The sequence below is a fragment of the Panthera uncia genome (assembly GCF_023721935.1).
Source record: "Panthera uncia isolate 11264 chromosome B2 unlocalized genomic scaffold, Puncia_PCG_1.0 HiC_scaffold_24, whole genome shotgun sequence".
Taxonomy (NCBI): domain Eukaryota; kingdom Metazoa; phylum Chordata; class Mammalia; order Carnivora; family Felidae; genus Panthera; species Panthera uncia.
The window spans coordinates 69,568,927-69,587,149 of record NW_026057580.1 but is presented as its reverse complement, the minus strand read 5'-3'; the positions used below and the strand labels follow the sequence as shown (position 1 = coordinate 69,587,149).

General features: G+C 37.8%; 1 protein-coding gene across 4 annotated transcripts in view; it reads left to right on the top strand.

Annotated features, from left to right (window-relative positions):
* Positions 1 to 18,223, top strand: part of REV3L (REV3 like, DNA directed polymerase zeta catalytic subunit) — a 174,418-nt gene that overhangs the window by 48,382 nt on the left and 107,813 nt on the right. For all 4 annotated transcript variants that reach the window (XM_049654182.1, XM_049654185.1, XM_049654184.1 and 1 more), the window contains 2 exons: positions 7,594 to 7,783; positions 15,399 to 15,473. In XM_049654182.1, coding sequence (XP_049510139.1) covers positions 7,594 to 7,783; positions 15,399 to 15,473 — 265 coding nt within the window. The remainder of the gene's footprint in view (positions 1 to 7,593; positions 7,784 to 15,398; positions 15,474 to 18,223) is intronic.

Here is an 18,223-nt window from a genome sequence, read left to right as displayed (position 1 = left end):
TTAACGTTTCTTTATTTTTGAGACAGAGAGAGACAGAGCATGAATGGGGTAGGGTCAGAGAGGGAGGGAGACACAGAATCTGAAACAGGCTCCAGGCTCTGAGCAGTCAGCACAGAGCCCGACGTGGGGCTCGAACTCACAAACCGCGAGATCATGACCTGAGCCGAAGTCGGACGCTTAACTGACTGAGCCACCCAGGCGCCCCTCCTCCTTTAAATACTAGTATTCCTCAAGTTTCTGATCTATGCTCCTTCTCTTACCTATGCATTCTCTTGGGCATTTTTTACCTGTTATTCAGACTCCCAAATCTGTCTTCTTCTCTAGCTCAGATCTCTCTCTCAAGCTCTTTATCTCTGTACCTAATTGTGCTTAATGTAAATCTCCATTTGGAAATTCTATCAACATGTAAAATTCCACAAGTTAAAAATAGAAATCAGCCTACTCTTCTTTCTTAGTTTTCTTTGAAAGACATTCGCATCAGTCCAGTTGGCTAAACCAAAAACTTGCCTCATCTCTGATTCTTTTACCCTACTCCCAAATTCTAGTCAGTTTCCTCTAAATTCTGTGCCCTAAATCCATCTTGATGTTTTCTCCATCTCTACTGACTTTTCTCTCCTGAATTACTTCAACAACCTCCTAAACAGATTTTCCTATTAAAGTTATGTCCCTAGCTTTTGCACAATGTGTCCACAAGGAAACTTTATAAAATGCAAATCCACACAGGTCACAGAACCTACACATGCCCACATATACACACATACACACTGCCTTTCTCCCCATTGAACTTTTTGCTTCTTCCTAACTACATTTTTCTTATTCCCAGACCATGTATGTTCTTATTTGCTTTCAGACTTTTGTATGTACTGCAACATTCTTTCTCACTTTGCTCTTTTGTTACTTACTCTGGGAAGCCTTTCTATATTCTCACAAATCTGAGTTAGATACTTTTTGATACTGTAATTGCCTGTTTACTCATCTTTATCTCTGAGTAGAATGTAAAAAGTTCATGAGTTCAGGGACTGTGATTATGAGCAGCCTGTGGTCTAGCACCTGACATTGGGCTTTCACAAAGTATTTAAAGAACAGAGAATTTATGCCTACATTTATGAATGAAGAAACCAGTGACGCTTGGGTGGCTCAGTTGGTTGTGTCCAACTCTTGGTTTAGGCTCAGGTCATGATCTCATGGTTCATGAAATTGAGCCGCGTCAGGCTCCACACTGACAGTGCAGAACCTGCTTTGTATTCTCTCTCTCCCTCTCTCTGCCCCTCCCCTGCTCATGTGTGTGTGTGCGTGCATGCGCACTCTTCAAAATAAATAAACTAAAAAAATAAATGAGGAAACCAATCGTGTTTAGCACTGGAGATACAAAGATCTATATTAGACAAGTGTGTAAATAAAATAGGCCTTTGAAACATCTGGTGTTTGAAAGATACAGTTCTGTTATTAATGTAGGATTGATAACTTAAAGCCAGTGATTCTAAATAAAGCCATGTATAATTTAGTTGAAGAAATAAAATGGCATGAATAAACGTGAAACCCTAAAGCGTTATTTACAAATGAAAGGAGAAAATGAAGAGAAAGTGTCAGGAAGTTATATACATACGCCCTTTGTATGGTTAATGATAATACTTAGGTTTTTTTTGTTTTTTAATTTCTGAGTCATTTAGAAGTAGATGACTTCTTCCTGCCTTTTTCTTACACAAACTGTATATTTAGAAAATATCCATAAGCAAAAAGAAAATAATAAAATCTTTATCTCATGTAATATTTTTTATATATATATAAATAATTGAAATAAACCTGAATATTACCTGAAATAAATATAAACATCTCTTCATGCCAGGAAACATACTTCTACACCATCTGTTGCTGAAGTTGGCACACTTTTTTTCTGTAAAGGGCCATACAGTATATATTTTAGGCTTTGCAGGCTTGGTCTCTGTTGCAACTTCTCAACTCTGCCTGTTAGCAAAGCAGCAATAGCCCATTCCAAATAAATTTATTGGTGTGTTCCAATAAATTTGTATTTACAAAGACAGTAAGCAGGAATTGGTATAAGAGCCATAGATCTATGATAGAGATACATCATAATTAATCTCCTATTTTTGGAAGTTTATATTGTCTTCAATTTTTTTTTTTTTTTTTTTACTATTGGTAATACTGTCTTAGCATCTTAATATCTATTTATTTATTTTAATCATTATTTTTGAGAATGAGAGAGAAAGTGTGAGCAGGGGAGGGGCACAGAGGGGGGAGGGGCAGAGGATCTGAGGCAGTTTCTACACTGACAGCAGAGAGCTTGATGTGGGGCTCGAAGTCACAAACTATGAGATCAATGACCTGAGCTGAAGTCGGATGCTCAACTGTGACTGAGCCACCCAGGCGCCCAAGCATCTTAATATTTAAATCTTCATGTATATTCTTAATTTTTTTAGGATAAATTCTGAAAATGTAATTTCTAGAGCTAAGAGTACTTAAGATTTTTTTTTCTTAGATGGTAATGGGTGATATAACATTTGCTTTCTGCGACTAAGTTTTGCTTGGTTCATTTTGTGGTTTTGTGGGAATGGGGAAAAAAAAGATGGAGTGAAATTTTAGAAAGAAGCAAAGAAAGACTGCTTGGAGGGAAACAGATTGAGGTAATTACAGTGATATAAAACTTAAAAAGAGATATTCCAAAAAGTAAATATGAAAAATTCCATAAATACACATTTTCCTGTTCACATACCAAGTTTTTCTGTTTGATAGCTCTGTAGAGTTTTGTTTAAAATCTTGTGTATATTGAGTTTGAGATTTGGGAGATGGGTTGCAAGTTACAAAATAAGCATTTCTTATTCAGTCTCCTAGGATACTCTTAGGCCAGCATGATTTTGATTGTGGTGACCAGTCAGCTTGTTTTAAAAAGAAAAGAGAAAACATAAGCTTTTCTGTTCTGGATGATGAAGTCTAATCAGTTGGAGCAGGGATTGGCAAACTACTATCCATGGACCAAATTCCTCCCGCTGCCTGTTTTTGTAAATGAAATTTTGTTGGAACAACACAGCCATGCACATACTACTGTCTGTGGCTGCTTTCAGGCTACAGTGGCAGAGTTAAGTAGTTATATCAGACACAGTATGGCCCGTAAAGCCTAAAATATTTACCATTTCCCACTTTACAGGAAAAAAATTGCAGACCTCAGAATTAGAGAAAAGATACATGGTAGTTTTTCTGTTTATCAAAAATGGATCTACAAAAAAATATAGGTAATTTTGCTATGGATAAACTAAGATTTTATGCACAATTTAAGAGACCAAATCTAGGCACTTAAAATAAAGAAGACATTGTGGGAAAATGACATAAGAAATGTTGGAATACAGAGGACTTAATATTTGGTGTACTTCTAAGCTCTGTAAAAGATGAGCTTCACAGTGCCCGAGTACTCTGGCTGTTACAGAGACACCTACCTTTGTTATAGAAGCCCTACTTACACAGAGTTGGAAAGTAGCCAGCTCCACACAGTTTTGCCATGGTGTCTAAAAGCCAGCAGTTATGCTGTGACAAGTTTCTGTGGAGCTTTCCTGAAACATCTTTATTGCACTTTCTGTATTAGGCAACATCAGTCAAATTGCAAAGTCCAAACTCTTAAAAAATGTTGAAACCTCTGTGTGTGTGTGTGTGTGTGTGTGTGTGTGTGTGTGCGCGCGCGCACACACATGCTTATTCTCCAAATGGCAGTCTTTTTTCCTACTGAGTTTGCTGCTTTCATTCAGTTTGACATGACAATAAGAGGGGACATTCAGAAATCAGAGATATAAAGAATGCCGGTTGCTTGCTTTCTTTGGGTACATATGTTACTTAGAAATAGCTAATACTTTAAACAGGTTAAGAATCCCAAATCATTTAGCAGGGTTTCAAAATAGCATAGTTTTCACTAGTTTTATAAAAGCATTCTTAAAAAGAATCCTGTGTATGGAACTCTTTAGAGTATAGTGAAAAGGCCTCTGTATTGAAGATGCAAGTTCTTGTCTACAGCCATACCTCCCTGAATGCGTCCAGTCTCGCCTGAAGTTGCAAGTTCTTAACTAGGCAACTAACTAGATGTTGAAAAAATCCTAAGTGCCCAGTAGCAGCTGCCTACCTGTGGACTTAATTTATGAGAGAGAAGCCACTGACTGAATGCTGAAGGCACTGATTTTACGGTGTTTTTCTCATAGCTGAATCTGATCCTAACTGATGGGGGTGGGGCAGAATAGCTTATCTCCAAGGGACTTTACATATGTGTGGCCCCACACATTTGCGTGGGGGTAGAGCTGATGAAGGGAAATCTATAGAAGTTGTCTGTACCTTGTCAAGATAAAGTAATACAGTGGGGCGCCTGGGTGGCGCAGTCGGTTAAGCGTCCGACTTCAGCCAGGTCACGATCTCGCGGTCCGTGAGTTCGAGCCCCGCATCAGGCTCTGGGCTGATGGCTCTGGGCTGATGGCTCGGAGCCTGGAGCCTGTTTCCGATTCTTTGTCTCCCTCTCTCTGCCCCTCCCCTGTTCATGCTCTGTCTCTCTCTGTCCCAAAAATAAATAAAAAACGTTGAAAAAAAAAATTAAAAAAAAAAAAAAAAAGATAAAGTAATACAGTTACAGAACTACAAGTTTTACAATAATAAAAGACCTACTGTTGCCAAACAAATTGGTTAACACATTGATTTTTACACATTTGTTTTTCCTTGCTTAACTTTTTGAACTTATTTTATCTTGTTTCTCCTCATTTTCTTTTCTATGATACTCATTCTATATTAGAGCCATCAGTGCAATGCCAAGAATTCTTTGTGCTGTGGTTGTTCTTCAGGAGGTTATTCTTGAGTAAGAGTGGTAAGGCACAGAGTCATCCCTAGCTTCTGGAGAACCAGAGGGGAATACACCTGTGTTGATGTAGTGACTACAGTGTAGCATGGGACTTTGGGTTATTCGGGGCAGGAAAGAGCAGTAAGCTGAGGACTCACCCCAACACCCATGTCCTTCAGTAACTCTGTAATCCTTAGTTGTATCAAAGTCCCTCTGTTTTTATAGATTCCTTTTTTCAGATACTCAAGGCTTTTATACCATTCCTCTCCCCAATAAATCTGTTTAGCTGAGGGTTTGTTCATGCATTTAATAAATATTTATTAAGCACATATTATACGCTCTCTGCTAGGTCTTGGGGATATTATGATCTTTCAACCACAGTACCAGCTCCAAGGAAGTTTCAAATGAGAGTCAGATAAGGAAACGGGCGTTTACATTACAAAATAAGAGCTTAGGAGTTAAGGGAGCCAACATTAACTTTTTAAAAAATTGAACCAGCATGGTTAAATGAAAAGAGCATTGATTTTAGATTTTATTGATCCGCTTTTAAATTTTGATTCAATTACCTAATAGGTACGTGATTTTGGGAAAATAACCTTTGTGATACTTGTTGTTGTATGTTTTAGAAATAAATACACGTAAGGCACTTAGTTCAGTGCCTGCTAAATAAATCATTTCTGCTTTTTTCCTACATCATATACCTAAGTTTCAAAGCCTATAAATAGATAATTGTTCTGGCCCCTACTTCACAGGAGATGGAAAAGTGGGAATTAAAAAAAAAAATTCTATGACCTTTGAATATCCTACCTGTAAAGAAACTTGGTAGAAATCAGATTTTATAATCATTCCTTGTAAAATTTGTCTAAATTTCCATTATTGAGATATAGGGACTATAAAATTAATACCTTAAGAGCTTACAGAATTGCTTGTAAAATACACTGTTACACTAAATCTGTAACCACTGGTCTTAGATCTGCCAGCTTAGAAGAGGATACTTCTGTCTCCACCTCCCTTACCCCCACGATGTAACATCCCAGTTGCTCTTAACCAGATTGAGGTTTATATCTTGAGTGGTAATGGTTGTAACATTTTTTCATGAGATGTTTAAAAAGCATTCAAGTAGATCATCAGTAAACTATTTAAATATGTTTTTAAATACTCATAATAAGAATTTGATTTTTTTCTATTTGAAGAATTAAAAAAAACAGCAATATTTAGGAAATAGTACCATGTTTGAAATGAAACAAAATAGCCAATGAATTTGCTTTTAACTGAAAGGGTTTTTTTTCCATTTCTTTGAGATTAAGCAGCATAACTGCTGCTAAAAATAGAAAGTGGTCTAACAGCAGCGCAATTTGTAATTGTTCAAAAGTGTGAAAGTTGGTAGTTGAAATTCGAATTCCACACTTGTGAGGCTATAGATCTTATTCCATTGTGTGATTGTTCTTTCCAGTTTTGCTATGCTGTATGTAATAACTGTTCCAGATTTATTTGTTAATTCTGTTGTAGCCGTACCTTAAAAATAAGATAAGCTGATGTTATTCACTATAGAAAGTATGAAATACAACAGAATAAAGAACTATTTTCTGGGTATTTTATATAATTCATTCTGAATTATAAATAGGAAATAGTAAGCAAACAAATAGTTACTTTCCTACCAAGAAAGAAAAAAAATCTCAGTGAAGCAGAGTAGGGTAAGGGGTGGGGAAGAAGCCAGGGCTTATGTTGGCAGGGCAGTGCAGGGATAGTGAGTGACAGCCTGAGGAGAAAAATGGATATGTTCTTCCATCACTGCCATTCTCTCTGTTTGAAATAGACAAATGGCATGTACCCAAGGGGAGCTAGGGACAGTGCTCTGAGGATAGGAGCCACTTCTGTACAGCCCTGCCAAATTCATGAGAGTAATGGTGCATCTGTTTTTTGTTGCTGCTGTTGTTACTTAACCTTGTCATGGATACATTACTGTTTCTGTGGCACTTCTTTTGTGGGTTGTTACTCATACTACTTTCTTTATCATGGCTGTGCTGGGTTTTCTGTTGGCAACTCAGCACCATTTACCCCTTCTGCACCTTGCCTGATACAGTGGCTTCCTGGGAAGTGTACATGCTTGTTTTTTCACCTCTCATTGTGTCTACCCCTGTCCACCAAATGTGCAGTTTAGATATCCAGAAGTCTATTATAGACAAATGATATGTTTTTGTCTTTTTTGGTTTTGCTTTCTAATAGCAAAATTTCATTTTTACCCCTCCCAAACTCCCCTCCCCACCCTTAATAGCAAAATTCCACATACTGGAACTGCTTTTATCCTCTGAACAGCAAACGTTCAGAGTAGTCTGTCTCAGGAAAGTCTCTGGTTTGAAAACATTTATGCCAAGACAGATATTCATTGATTTATTTAATGAACTTTCAGTGACTTTTTATAAGGTTCATAACACTGTGCTAAGTGGTATTATTATAGGGCAACTCAGTGAAGTATATAAAGCTAGTTAGATTGTGAGGGTAAAATATTCAAACGTTTTCGCCAAAACTATTTAAATCATACTAGAATGCTTATGTTTATAAAATGCTTCTAAATGTCCTGTTGTAAAATGTAGGTGTAAAATGTAAAAAATAGGTGGCTTTAATTATACGTTAATTTTCTTCAACTGTTAGTTATCCTAGATAAGCCGTGTTGTCATTAGAATGTTTAAATGACTTGCATTCTGTGCTTTGTAATGTTAAAAATTTTAAATGCATCTCAAGACTAAACTTTATAATGTGTTACATTTTAGGTCAGAAGACATGTCTTCATCTACATGGCATCTTTCCTTACCTCTATGTGCCATACGATGGTTATGGACAGCAGCCAGAAAGCTATCTTTCTCAGATGGCATTCAGTATCGACAGAGCACTTAATGTGGCTTTAGGCAACCCATCTTCCACTGCTCAGCACGTGTTCAAAGTGTCATTAGTATCAGGAATGTAAGTATATGTTAACATCTTTTAAAATTTCTTTATGTTTTTAGTACTAAGTAAAAGAAAAGCTATCTGATTTAAAGATACTGTTTATTTTTCTTCTACTTCTGATGGGAGTGGGGCGAATTTTATGTTGTAACTTTAAAAAAATTTTTATTAATGCTTATTTTAGAGAGGTGCAAGCGCACGCACGAATAGTGGAGGGGCAGAGAGAGAGGGAGACAGAGAATCCGAAGCAGGCTCCAGGCTCTTAGCTGTCAGCACAGAGAGCCCACCGCGGGGCTTGAACCCACGGACCGTGAGATCATGGCCTGAGCCGAAGTCGGACGCTTAACTGACTGAGCCACCCAGGCGCCCCTATGCTGTAACATTTTAAAGTAAATTTTGTTGCAGTGAAAGATAGATGGTTAACAGTGATTTTTGTTTTAACCTTTTCCATTTCTACACTTCTTAGACCTGTAGAAATTCATGTAATTTATTTGTCAAATACTTATTGAGCACCTTCCATGTGCTAGGCTCTGTTCTAGGTGCTTGGGATATATTGGTGAACAAAACAAAGATCCGTGCCACCGTGGAGGTTACATTCTAGTAATGGGAAATAGAAAATAACCAATCGATATAACATGAAATAGATTTATTCCTTTATTATGTGATAGTGCTATAGAATAAAGATGTAGAGCAGGATAAGAAGTTTCAATAGTGTAGGGTAGAGAAATGGACTGGTGGCAGTTTTATATAGGATAATCAGGGAAGGTGTTATTGACAAGGTAAACAGACTTTTGAGCAAAGACTTGAAGGTGAGGGAGTAGGAACAACATGGAGGCCAGGTAGCTAGAATGGAGGGAAAAGAGAGTAGGACAAAATGAGGTTAGGGAGAGATTAATGGATGGAGATTGTGTTGGCCAATGGTTCTTAAAGTATGGTTTCCAGGATCACCAACTTCAGCTTTACCTGGTTTGAAAGCTATGAGAATGCACCTATCAGATCTCCGAATACAAGGAGCATAATTGAACAGTGGCCCCACTATTGCACTGAAATCAATCATTCCATATAAACTGAAGCTGCTTTCCATAAGCTACTTCCAGCCAATGGCTAAGCCTGGGAAGGATACTAGGGCAGGCCTGTTCCTAGGAAGCACTTGAGAACTCTCTGAAAGCCTTCCTGCACTTAGTTTAGAATCACACTGCTAGAATCACACTTCTACATCGGTAGAAGATATTGCTACCGATCTTCCCTCTGTCCTTCTTTCTTTCATTTGGGACCAGATGCTATCTAATTTTGGTGGCTGTCCCAGCCTTTCCTGGGTCCTGCTTCATTTTCTCTCACAGGTGTTTCCCAAATAAATTTCTTGCACATATTGGCATCAACTTCTCAGAGGACTTAGATTAACATACTGGGGAACTTATTTAAAATATATTCTTGGGTCGGGGCACCTGGGTGGCTCAGTCGGTTAAACGTCTGACTTTGGCTCAGGTCAAGATCTCACAGTTTGTGGGTACAAGCCCCGTGTCGGGCTCTGTGCTGACAGCTCAGAGCCTGGAGCCTGTTTTGGATTCTGTGTCTCCCTCTCTCTGCCCCTCCCCTGTTCATGCTCTGTCTCTGTCTCAAGAATAAATAAACATTAAAAAAATTAAAAATATATATATATATATATTCTTGGGTCCCACCCTAGACCTAATGAATCAGGAACTCTGGTTGTGGGGCCCAGCAATTTGTGTTTTAATAATAAGCCTTTGTAATGATTCTGATGCATACTAAAGTTTTAGAAACACAACATTAGGCTGTTCTGAGGACTCTGGCTTTTACTCTGAGTTTTTCTGCAGGAATTTGAGTAGTCACAATCTAACTTAGACTTGAAAGGATTACTTAAGCAGTTGTGTGAAAGATAGATCATTGGGGGATAAGGGTAGAAGTAGGGGAGAACATTAGGAGACTTTCATTAATCTGGGTGAGATGAGAAAATACAGTAGCTTGCACTTGGGGAGTAGTGGGAGTACTGAGCCGTGGTCAGCTTCTGGATCTGTTCTGAGAGTTGAGTCTATGAGCTTTGCTGTCTGATTGGATGGAGATTATGACAGGAGTCAAAGATGACTATAAAATTGTGAGTCTGGAAGGTGCAGGTAGAATAATAGGCTGGCAGGAAAGATTTGGAGCTCATACTAGAATGTTTTCAGTTTGATATGTGTATATTAAATTCATCTTAAATCTGTCTACTTTTTCCACCTTAATCTAGGCTTTCCTCTGGACCACCACAGTATCCTTTTAATTGAATTTCCTTCTATTTTTGTCTTGTTCCAGAGCTGCAAAAGTATTCTTCTTCTTAATAAATTGGATCCTTTTAAAATCATTTAAAATCCTTGAGTGGCTTCATATTGTTCACAGAGTAAATTGAAGCTTCTAACCACAGCCTGTGTGATCTGACCCCTGTTCACTACATTCCATCTAGAAACATGGGTCTTCTTCTTTCAGTTCCTCTGATGTGTTGAGCTCTTTCCCACCTTTGTGCATGCAGTTTGCTTTCCTTGAGTTCTCTACCCTTCTCCAATCTTTCATATCCTTCACTTCTCCAGAGAAGTTTTTTCTGACTTTCCTACGTAAAATAGGTTGGGGCACCTCGGTGGCTCATTCATTTGAGTGTCCAACTTTGGCTCAGGTCCTGATCTCACAGTTCATGAGTTTGAGCCCCACATCAGGCTCACTGCTGTCAGTGCAAAGCCCGCTTCCCCTGTCCCCCCTCTGTCCCCCTTTCTCACTGCCCCTACCCTGCTTGCACTGTCTCTCAAAAACAAATCTAAAAAACATTAAAAAAAAATAAGTTGTCATTATAATTACTCTGTATCTCTGTCTATTCTTGTTTCCTTTAGCACAATATAGTTGGCAGTTATTTTAATTTTTTGATTACTTAATTTTTATGTATTTCTCCCACCAGCATGTAAGCGCCATGAGAAAAAGGACCATGTTTGTCTTGTCCATCATTATATCCTTAGCACTTTGTTTTTGTTTTTTTTTTTTATTTTTTTTAAGTCTATTTATTTTTGACAGAGACAGAGTGCGAGCATGAGCTGGGGAGGTGCAGAGAGAGAGGGGGAGACACAGAATCCGAAGCAGGCCCCAGGCCCCAAGCCGTCAGCACAGAGCCCTATGCGGGGCTCAAACTCATGAACTGTGAGATCATGACCTGGGCCAAAGTCGGACACTCAACCGACTGAGCCACCCAGGCACCCCTATCCTTAGCACTTTGTATGGTGTTGGGCACTTAGTAGATATGGCTCAGTAGCTGTTTGGTTGACTAAATGAGATGGAAGTTCACACCTGTCCTATGATAGTAACAATTAGGTTAAAGACAATTACCAGTTTTATATTCCAACTTTTTTTTATGTTTAATAGTTTCTAAGAACTTTCCTATACATACTCTGATTTCAAAGTTGAATCTCCAGGGGCATCTGGGTGGCTCAGTTGGTTAAGCTTCTGACTTCAAATCAGGTCATGAGCTCATGGTTTGTAAGTTCAGGCTGCCTGTCGGGCTTTGTGCTAACAGCTTGGAGCCTGGAGCCTGCTTCAGATTCTGTGTCTCCTTCTGTCTCTGCCCTTCCCCTGCTTACACTTTGTCTCTCTCTCTCTCTCAAAAAACAATAAATAAACATTAAAAAAAAATTTCAAAGCTGAATCTTCAGACTGCCTAGTGAATTGAATAATCACCAGTCTTTTTTTTTTTTTTTTTTTTTTAATTAAGCAAGCTCTGTGCCCAATATGAGGCTTGTACTCATGACCCTAAGATCAAGAGTCACATACTCTACCAACTTGAACCATCCAGGCACTCCAGCCACTAATCTTTCTGTTGTCATATTTTTAAGAGTCTGAGTACCTGGGGTGCCTGGATGACTCAGTAGGTTAAGCATCTGACTTCAGCTCAGGTCATGAACTTGCGGTTTGTGAGTTCAAGCCCTACGTCGGGCTCTGTGCTGATAGCTCAGAGCCTGGATCCCACTTCAGATTCTGTCTCCCTCTCTCTCTGTTCCTCCCCCACTCGCACTCTGTCTCTCTCTCTCTCTCTCAAAAATAAATAAAGAATAAAAAATTAAAAAGTCTGAATACCTGAGGCAAAAGATGAGCTGTTCTTTGGCTGCCATTCTTTCCTCTTACTCTAATTTTTTTCTTAACCTAATTCCCCTTTTCCTTACCATACATTCTAGCTTTGTGATTATTTTAGTCTTTCAGTTTTCCCTACTTTTTTAAGGTAGACAAGGTTGCATCTAGCTATCAAATTAAAATCTGTACAGGTTTAATTCCAGTCTTTTTAGATAATGCATTGTTCTGAGGCCAGGTCAAGAGATAGGATTATGACCTTAGGCTAATTTCTGGAATTCCTTGCCACTTAGCTACCATGATTCTAGAAAATATCCTATAAAGAGAGTCTTAATCCATTTGAGTTAATTGAGTTTTTTGCTATCCATTTTCATTTTCCTTCTCACTGCCATATGAAAAAACTAACTCTTAATTATCAGATATAATTTTTTTAAGCCTAAAATATCTATTCTCAAACTCTGTTCCATTCTACTTTTTCCCTCCAAAGAGTTTCCCTGTTGAGGAATTCTTATGGCAGAATTAACTGAAGCCAACAGCAAGAAGTAAGGGTTGCAAGTTAAATTACACAGAAGCAGAAAACTGAATTTGTAGAATTTCCAGGCTGTATTTTGGGTCAGCAGATGTGAAAACAGAATCCTAGATGTACAAAGAATTTTAGAGGTTTGATAGTCTTACCATATTCAGTTTTTGAAATTTATGAGATTCTAGTTGTAAAACCCTAAAAGATTCTTGCAAAATCAAAACAAGCAAAGATAACATGGACCACACTGCAGATTTAATTCCCCCCTCCGCCCCCATTTATTTGGCTTAAAATAACTCCTGTCTTCAGATAAATAGCTGTATTTACCTACATGAAAAATACCATAGTAGGAGGAATAAATAGTTGAATTTTGCCAGTGAGACAGAATGAGATCATTCATGTAACGTGTCTTTGTTTCACCCCTTCCTTCGTGGCAACAAAAATGGAGTAAATAGCAAACTAGACAGGAAGTGGTTAAGTGTTACTAAGGGAAAAAAAATCAAAGAAGAATGAAGGGTAAGGGATAGGGAGTGATGGTTAGAGAAGACTTTTCTGAGGAAGTGCGTCTAAGTAGAGATGTGATTGAAGATTGAAAGCAAACCATGCCAGGGTTCAGGGCAGGCTTTCGAGGAAGAGAGAATGGCAGGTTACTTGAGTGTAGATCGACTTAGAGGGGCTAAAATGTTTAGAATGGCTAGAGGAAAATGTGATTGGAGTGAGTAGCAAGGACAAGATAACCTTGTAGGGGCGCCTGGGTGGCTCAGTTGCTTAAGCGTCCAACTTTGGCTCAGGTCATGATCTCACCATTCGTGAGTTCCAGCTCCACATCGGGCCCTGTGCTGATAGCTCAGAGTCTGGAGCCTACTTCAGATTCTGTGTCTCTGTCTCTCTGTGCCCCTCCCCTCCTTGAATGCTGTCTCTCAAAAATAAACATGAAAAAAAAAAGAACCTTTTAGACCTTGGTAAATAGTTGGATTTTTTTTCTCCAATGTTTGTTTATTTTCAAGAGAGAGAGTGCAAGTAGGTGAGGGGCAGAGAGACAGGGAGACAGATTCCCAAGCAGGCTCTGCTCGGTCAGTGCAGAACCCAATGCAAGGCTCAAAGCCACAAACCATGAGATCATGACCTGAGCCGAAGTCAGACACTTAACTGACTGAGCCACTCAGGCTCCCCTAGTTGGATTTTTTGAAAAATAGAAATTGCTTTACAACAATCATATAGAAGGCTCTGACTTAAAAGCTTGAAAATAGCTAGGGGGAAAAAAGTTCATACCGCAAATAATGACTGCTACCAGATTACTCCTGTATTTGATGTCAGCTACACTGTCAGACGTGACAGAAATGGGGTCCTAATGAGGGTAAGTTCTACTTAGTGCCCATTAGATAGGGACAGTATTTTTTATTTTTATTGATTTATATTTTTTAAAAGCTTATTTATTTATTTTGAGAGAGATAGAGACAGTGTGAGTCAGGGGCAGAGAGAGAGGGAGACCAAGAATCCCAAGCAGGCTCTGTGCTGCCAGTGAGATCATGACCTGAGCAGAAACCAAGAGTTGGATGCTTAACCAGCTAAGCCACCCAGACACCATGGGAGAGTTTTTTTGTAAATGAAAAGTGAATAGGTTTATCTACCTAAAGATTTCACCAACCACTTATTTACAACTAAACTCTAGGGAGATACAAAACTTTTTTGCATGCAAATTCATACCTGTTTATATATTATTTCTCACTACATCATCTTTGAAAGTGACAGTCTGGGAGTACCTGGCTGGCTCAGTTGGTAGAACATGTGACTCTCAATATCAGGGTCATGAGTTCAAACTCCCATGTTGGGCATAGAGCTTACTTTATGTTTTTTGTTTTGTTTTGTTTTTAAGTTTGTTTATTTATTTATTTTGAGAGAGAGAGAGGCAGAGAGAAAATCCCAAGCAGGCTCGGAGCTTTCAGCTCAAAGCCCAACATAGTAGGGCTCAATCCCATGAACCATGATCATCACCTGAGCCAAGAGTCGGATGCTTAACCAACTGAGCCACCTAGGTGCCCCAGAGCTTACTTTAATACATAAATAAATAGGGGTACCTAGCTGGCTCAGTCGGTAGAACATGCGACTCTTGATCTCAGGGTTGTTAGTTGAAGCCCCATGATGGGCATGGAGCCTACTTTAAAAAAAAAAAATGAAAATGGTAGTCTGTATATCAGAGGTACTGGTGTAGTTTCAAATCCTCCTAAAATGATGTAACATGATATTCCAGCTTATTTCATCTTGCTCTGAACACTTGTTTCTCTGCCGTGTAGATTTTTGCTTCTTCCTTTCCCCATTCTAGCTGATGCCCTAGAGAAAAAGCCAGCCTCAACATAATTAGGGTCCTTAAGTAAGGTCATGGTCTTCTTAATCTCTTACGTTCCTGTCTACACAGTTTTCATGGGCTTCATTTGACTTGCATGAGTGTTTTATACAAACACAAACACACACACACACATGTACATATATATATAATAGGCAAATTGTCTCTGCTTAGTGAATTTGTAAAATTAATAATAAGCGGACAAGCAAAGTGACATGAGTGCTGTTAATTAAAGGACTTTGTTAATGAAGAGCTTTAACGTTTTACAGAAAATCAGAAATGGGTGAAGGTGCTTGAAAGGTCTCGGGTTTTCTCATACATGTTCAGAGTATAGAGAAAAAAAGTCATTTTTTAACAGTCATTATGATTGAAATTAAGGTGTAAGCAGTTTTGCACTCCTTTTTGTCCCTAGTTTTTTGAAAGTGGTATTTTTTTTTTGAAAGTGGTATTTTTAAAAGAAGTAACCAGATTGCAATATTTTATATGTTAATCTGTGGTAAGTTTAATTGAAAGGTTTTGGAGCAGTTTTTGTTTGTTTTTTGAGGTTTTGGGTAATATTAAATATAAATAAGGCTGAATTAGGCTAGCTGAGTCTAATTAGAGCAATAAGTTGCATTACTTCATCTCTGAATGATAAAAATAATTTGAAATATCTTTTTCTTTTATTTCAGGCCTTTTTATGGTTATCATGAGAAGGAAAGACACTTTATGAAGATCTATCTTTACAATCCAGCAATGGTGAAAAGGTACAAAGATAAAATATGAATAGCTATCACTTAAGTATTTTAATAATAAAAAATAAAAATCTAGAAGAAAGGACTGTGTCATTTGTAGCATTATTAAAGAAAGGGACCATAATATGTGTATTTATGTGCAAAGAGAGATCCATGGCTTGGCCTCTGGGAAGGATGTTTTAAGAGTGAAGGAACCTTGCTTTTTATAGTCCCTAACTGCTGCTTTTCTGTTTTAGATTTAGAGAGCTTGTAGAAGTAGATAAGGAGAGATGATGGCTGCCTTGTAGGATCTTAGTGCTCTACTAGCCAGACCAATGTTCAGTACCAGGAGAAATCTACTCTTCAATTTCAAAGCAAAAAGAAATGTATGAGAGGCCAGAGTGTAAGGGCTTCTGAGATCTCAGAATCCTGTTGACTCTTTATTAATGCTGGTGAAATTTTATATCCCAGATTTTTTGTTTGTTTTGTCTCTGGTTGCTTTTTGTTTTTGTGTTTTTGTTTTTGTTTTTCTTCTCTCAGTAAGTCTGTCTGTCTGTATCTTATTCTGTCAGTCATCCTGGAGTCTAAGTTCCTGATGGCAAGAAGGGCACATACAGAGAAGACTTCATTCGTTCTCTAGGGCTCAAAACAAGGGTTTTCAGTCTGTGTGGTGACAAGCTAGGGTAGAAGTGTTCTTGGATAAATGCTGAGTGTTTTTTCAGAAGATCTTCTCTGTTAGTTAAGTACTAGGTTTCAAAAGGTAACCTTTTGGTAAGACACAAATTCAATACTTCCCAGAGTGAATTTGGGCAAGAAGAGGAGCAACTATCCAGGATATGAGGTTTACCCTGAGTTAGGCCAACTGAGTGCTTCACTGAATCACTGCCCTAATTAATCCCTATGGTTATTCCCTTCTCCAAGTAACCAGTGAAAACTAGTTTTCTCTGTAATGTGCCCCTACCCTTATCCCAAACAGCTTCTGTTAGGTAGGGTACCAAAACCATTTTCCAGGATAGGCACTTAGAGACAATGATGTTTCTTGTACCACTTCCCTTTGGTCACACTTTCTCATATCCATGGAGTCCAGAAGAGTCCCTGTGAATTCTTAACCCTCTTTCTCATACACAGTGGTAGGAGAGTACACCTTAGTCGTCCCAAGTCCATGCTAGAGAGGGAAGCTTGAATAAAATTTGCGTACATCTTTTATAAATAGCCTACAAACTGTTTTTGAGAGAAAATATGTAAATATAATCCGTTTTTCTTCCTTGTGACTATAGCAATCAAATATTTATTAAATTATTTCCAGTAAGTTTGCTTTAAATTACATAGTTTATCTCAGTCCTTATCTGAAATTCCCTGATTTATTGAGAGATACATTCATTTATTTATTCATTTCAAAATAAATATTTGTAAAATACCTACATTATTTAACGCACTATGGAATTTGCTGTAAACAGTGATAAAGTTTGCTTGGTTCCTGCCCTCAGGGATCTTCTAGCATATCAGAACATACAGACAGTAAACCTGTAACCCAAATATATAACAAAAAATTGTAATATATACTATTAAGAAAAAGGATTCTATGAAATAAAATACCTTCTCCCTTTTTAGTTATTTTTTTATAATACCTTTATACATGAATCATTTGCATTATAGTATTAAACTAATACATAATGTAATAGTTAAGATTGTAGATTCTGAAACCAGATTGCCTGTGTTCAAAATCTGGCTCTGCCATAACCAGCTGGGAGACTTTAAGCAAGTTATCTAATCTCTCTGTGACTTACCTTCCTCATCTGTAAATAGGATTGATGTTAGTACATACTGTTTTCTTGAGTGAAAGTGCTAATATCTATAAATCACTCAGAGCAGTGCCAGGCACATTATAAGTGCTGTGTAAATGTTGGCTGTAGTATGTATGTAAAACGTTAAACTACAACGTACTCTTACCCTCATTCATAACCCTTTTCCCTAGAGGCAATAATTTTTAAGAGTTTGGTGTAAGTCCTTATATTTTTCGTAAATATATATGTACATATATACACATATCCTCTTTTTAAATTTTCCATATAAAATTGGTATCATGCTAGAATGTAAGTCCACATTTTTTTTCTGCTCTGTTTGCTGCTTAGTCCTCAGTGTTTAGAATAGTATCTGGCACATAATGGTCAATAACTGTGGAATGAATGAATGAATACTATAACGTATCATTTGGAGACTGGCCTCTTGATTTCTCTACTTGGCCATCTCCTATGAGCTTTACTTCCATTCTTCTTGAACTACCTACTCTCACCACACTCTAGAACTTGTCCTACCTCTGAGATTTTAAATGCAAACGTCTTGGCTTCTGACTGTAATCTTCTTTTTTTTTTTTTTTTAATAAATTTTTGAGATATAATTTATCTACCACAAAATTCACACATTTTAAGTATACACAATTCAGTGATTTTTAGTAAATTTACAGAGTTGTTTACTTACGCACTATGATTCAGTTTTAAAACCTTTTCATGGCTCCAATAAGATCCTCTGTCTTTTTTTTTTTTTTTTTAATCTTTTCAACTTTGTCCCTGAGTTACTCCTACTCTACCTGTTTTTAGGTTTTAAATTCTCTAGCTTCAGTACTACTGTCCCATTTTGTAGCCTTCTGCTGCAATTAATTTTTTCCTTTCCATCTTAGATTCTATATCTTCCCAGCTCCTTTCTGCCAGGTGAAACCATCAATTCTGGGTTAATCCATTTATTTACTCTCTTTGTCTGCTAAACTGGCTTCTGAGTACTGTAGG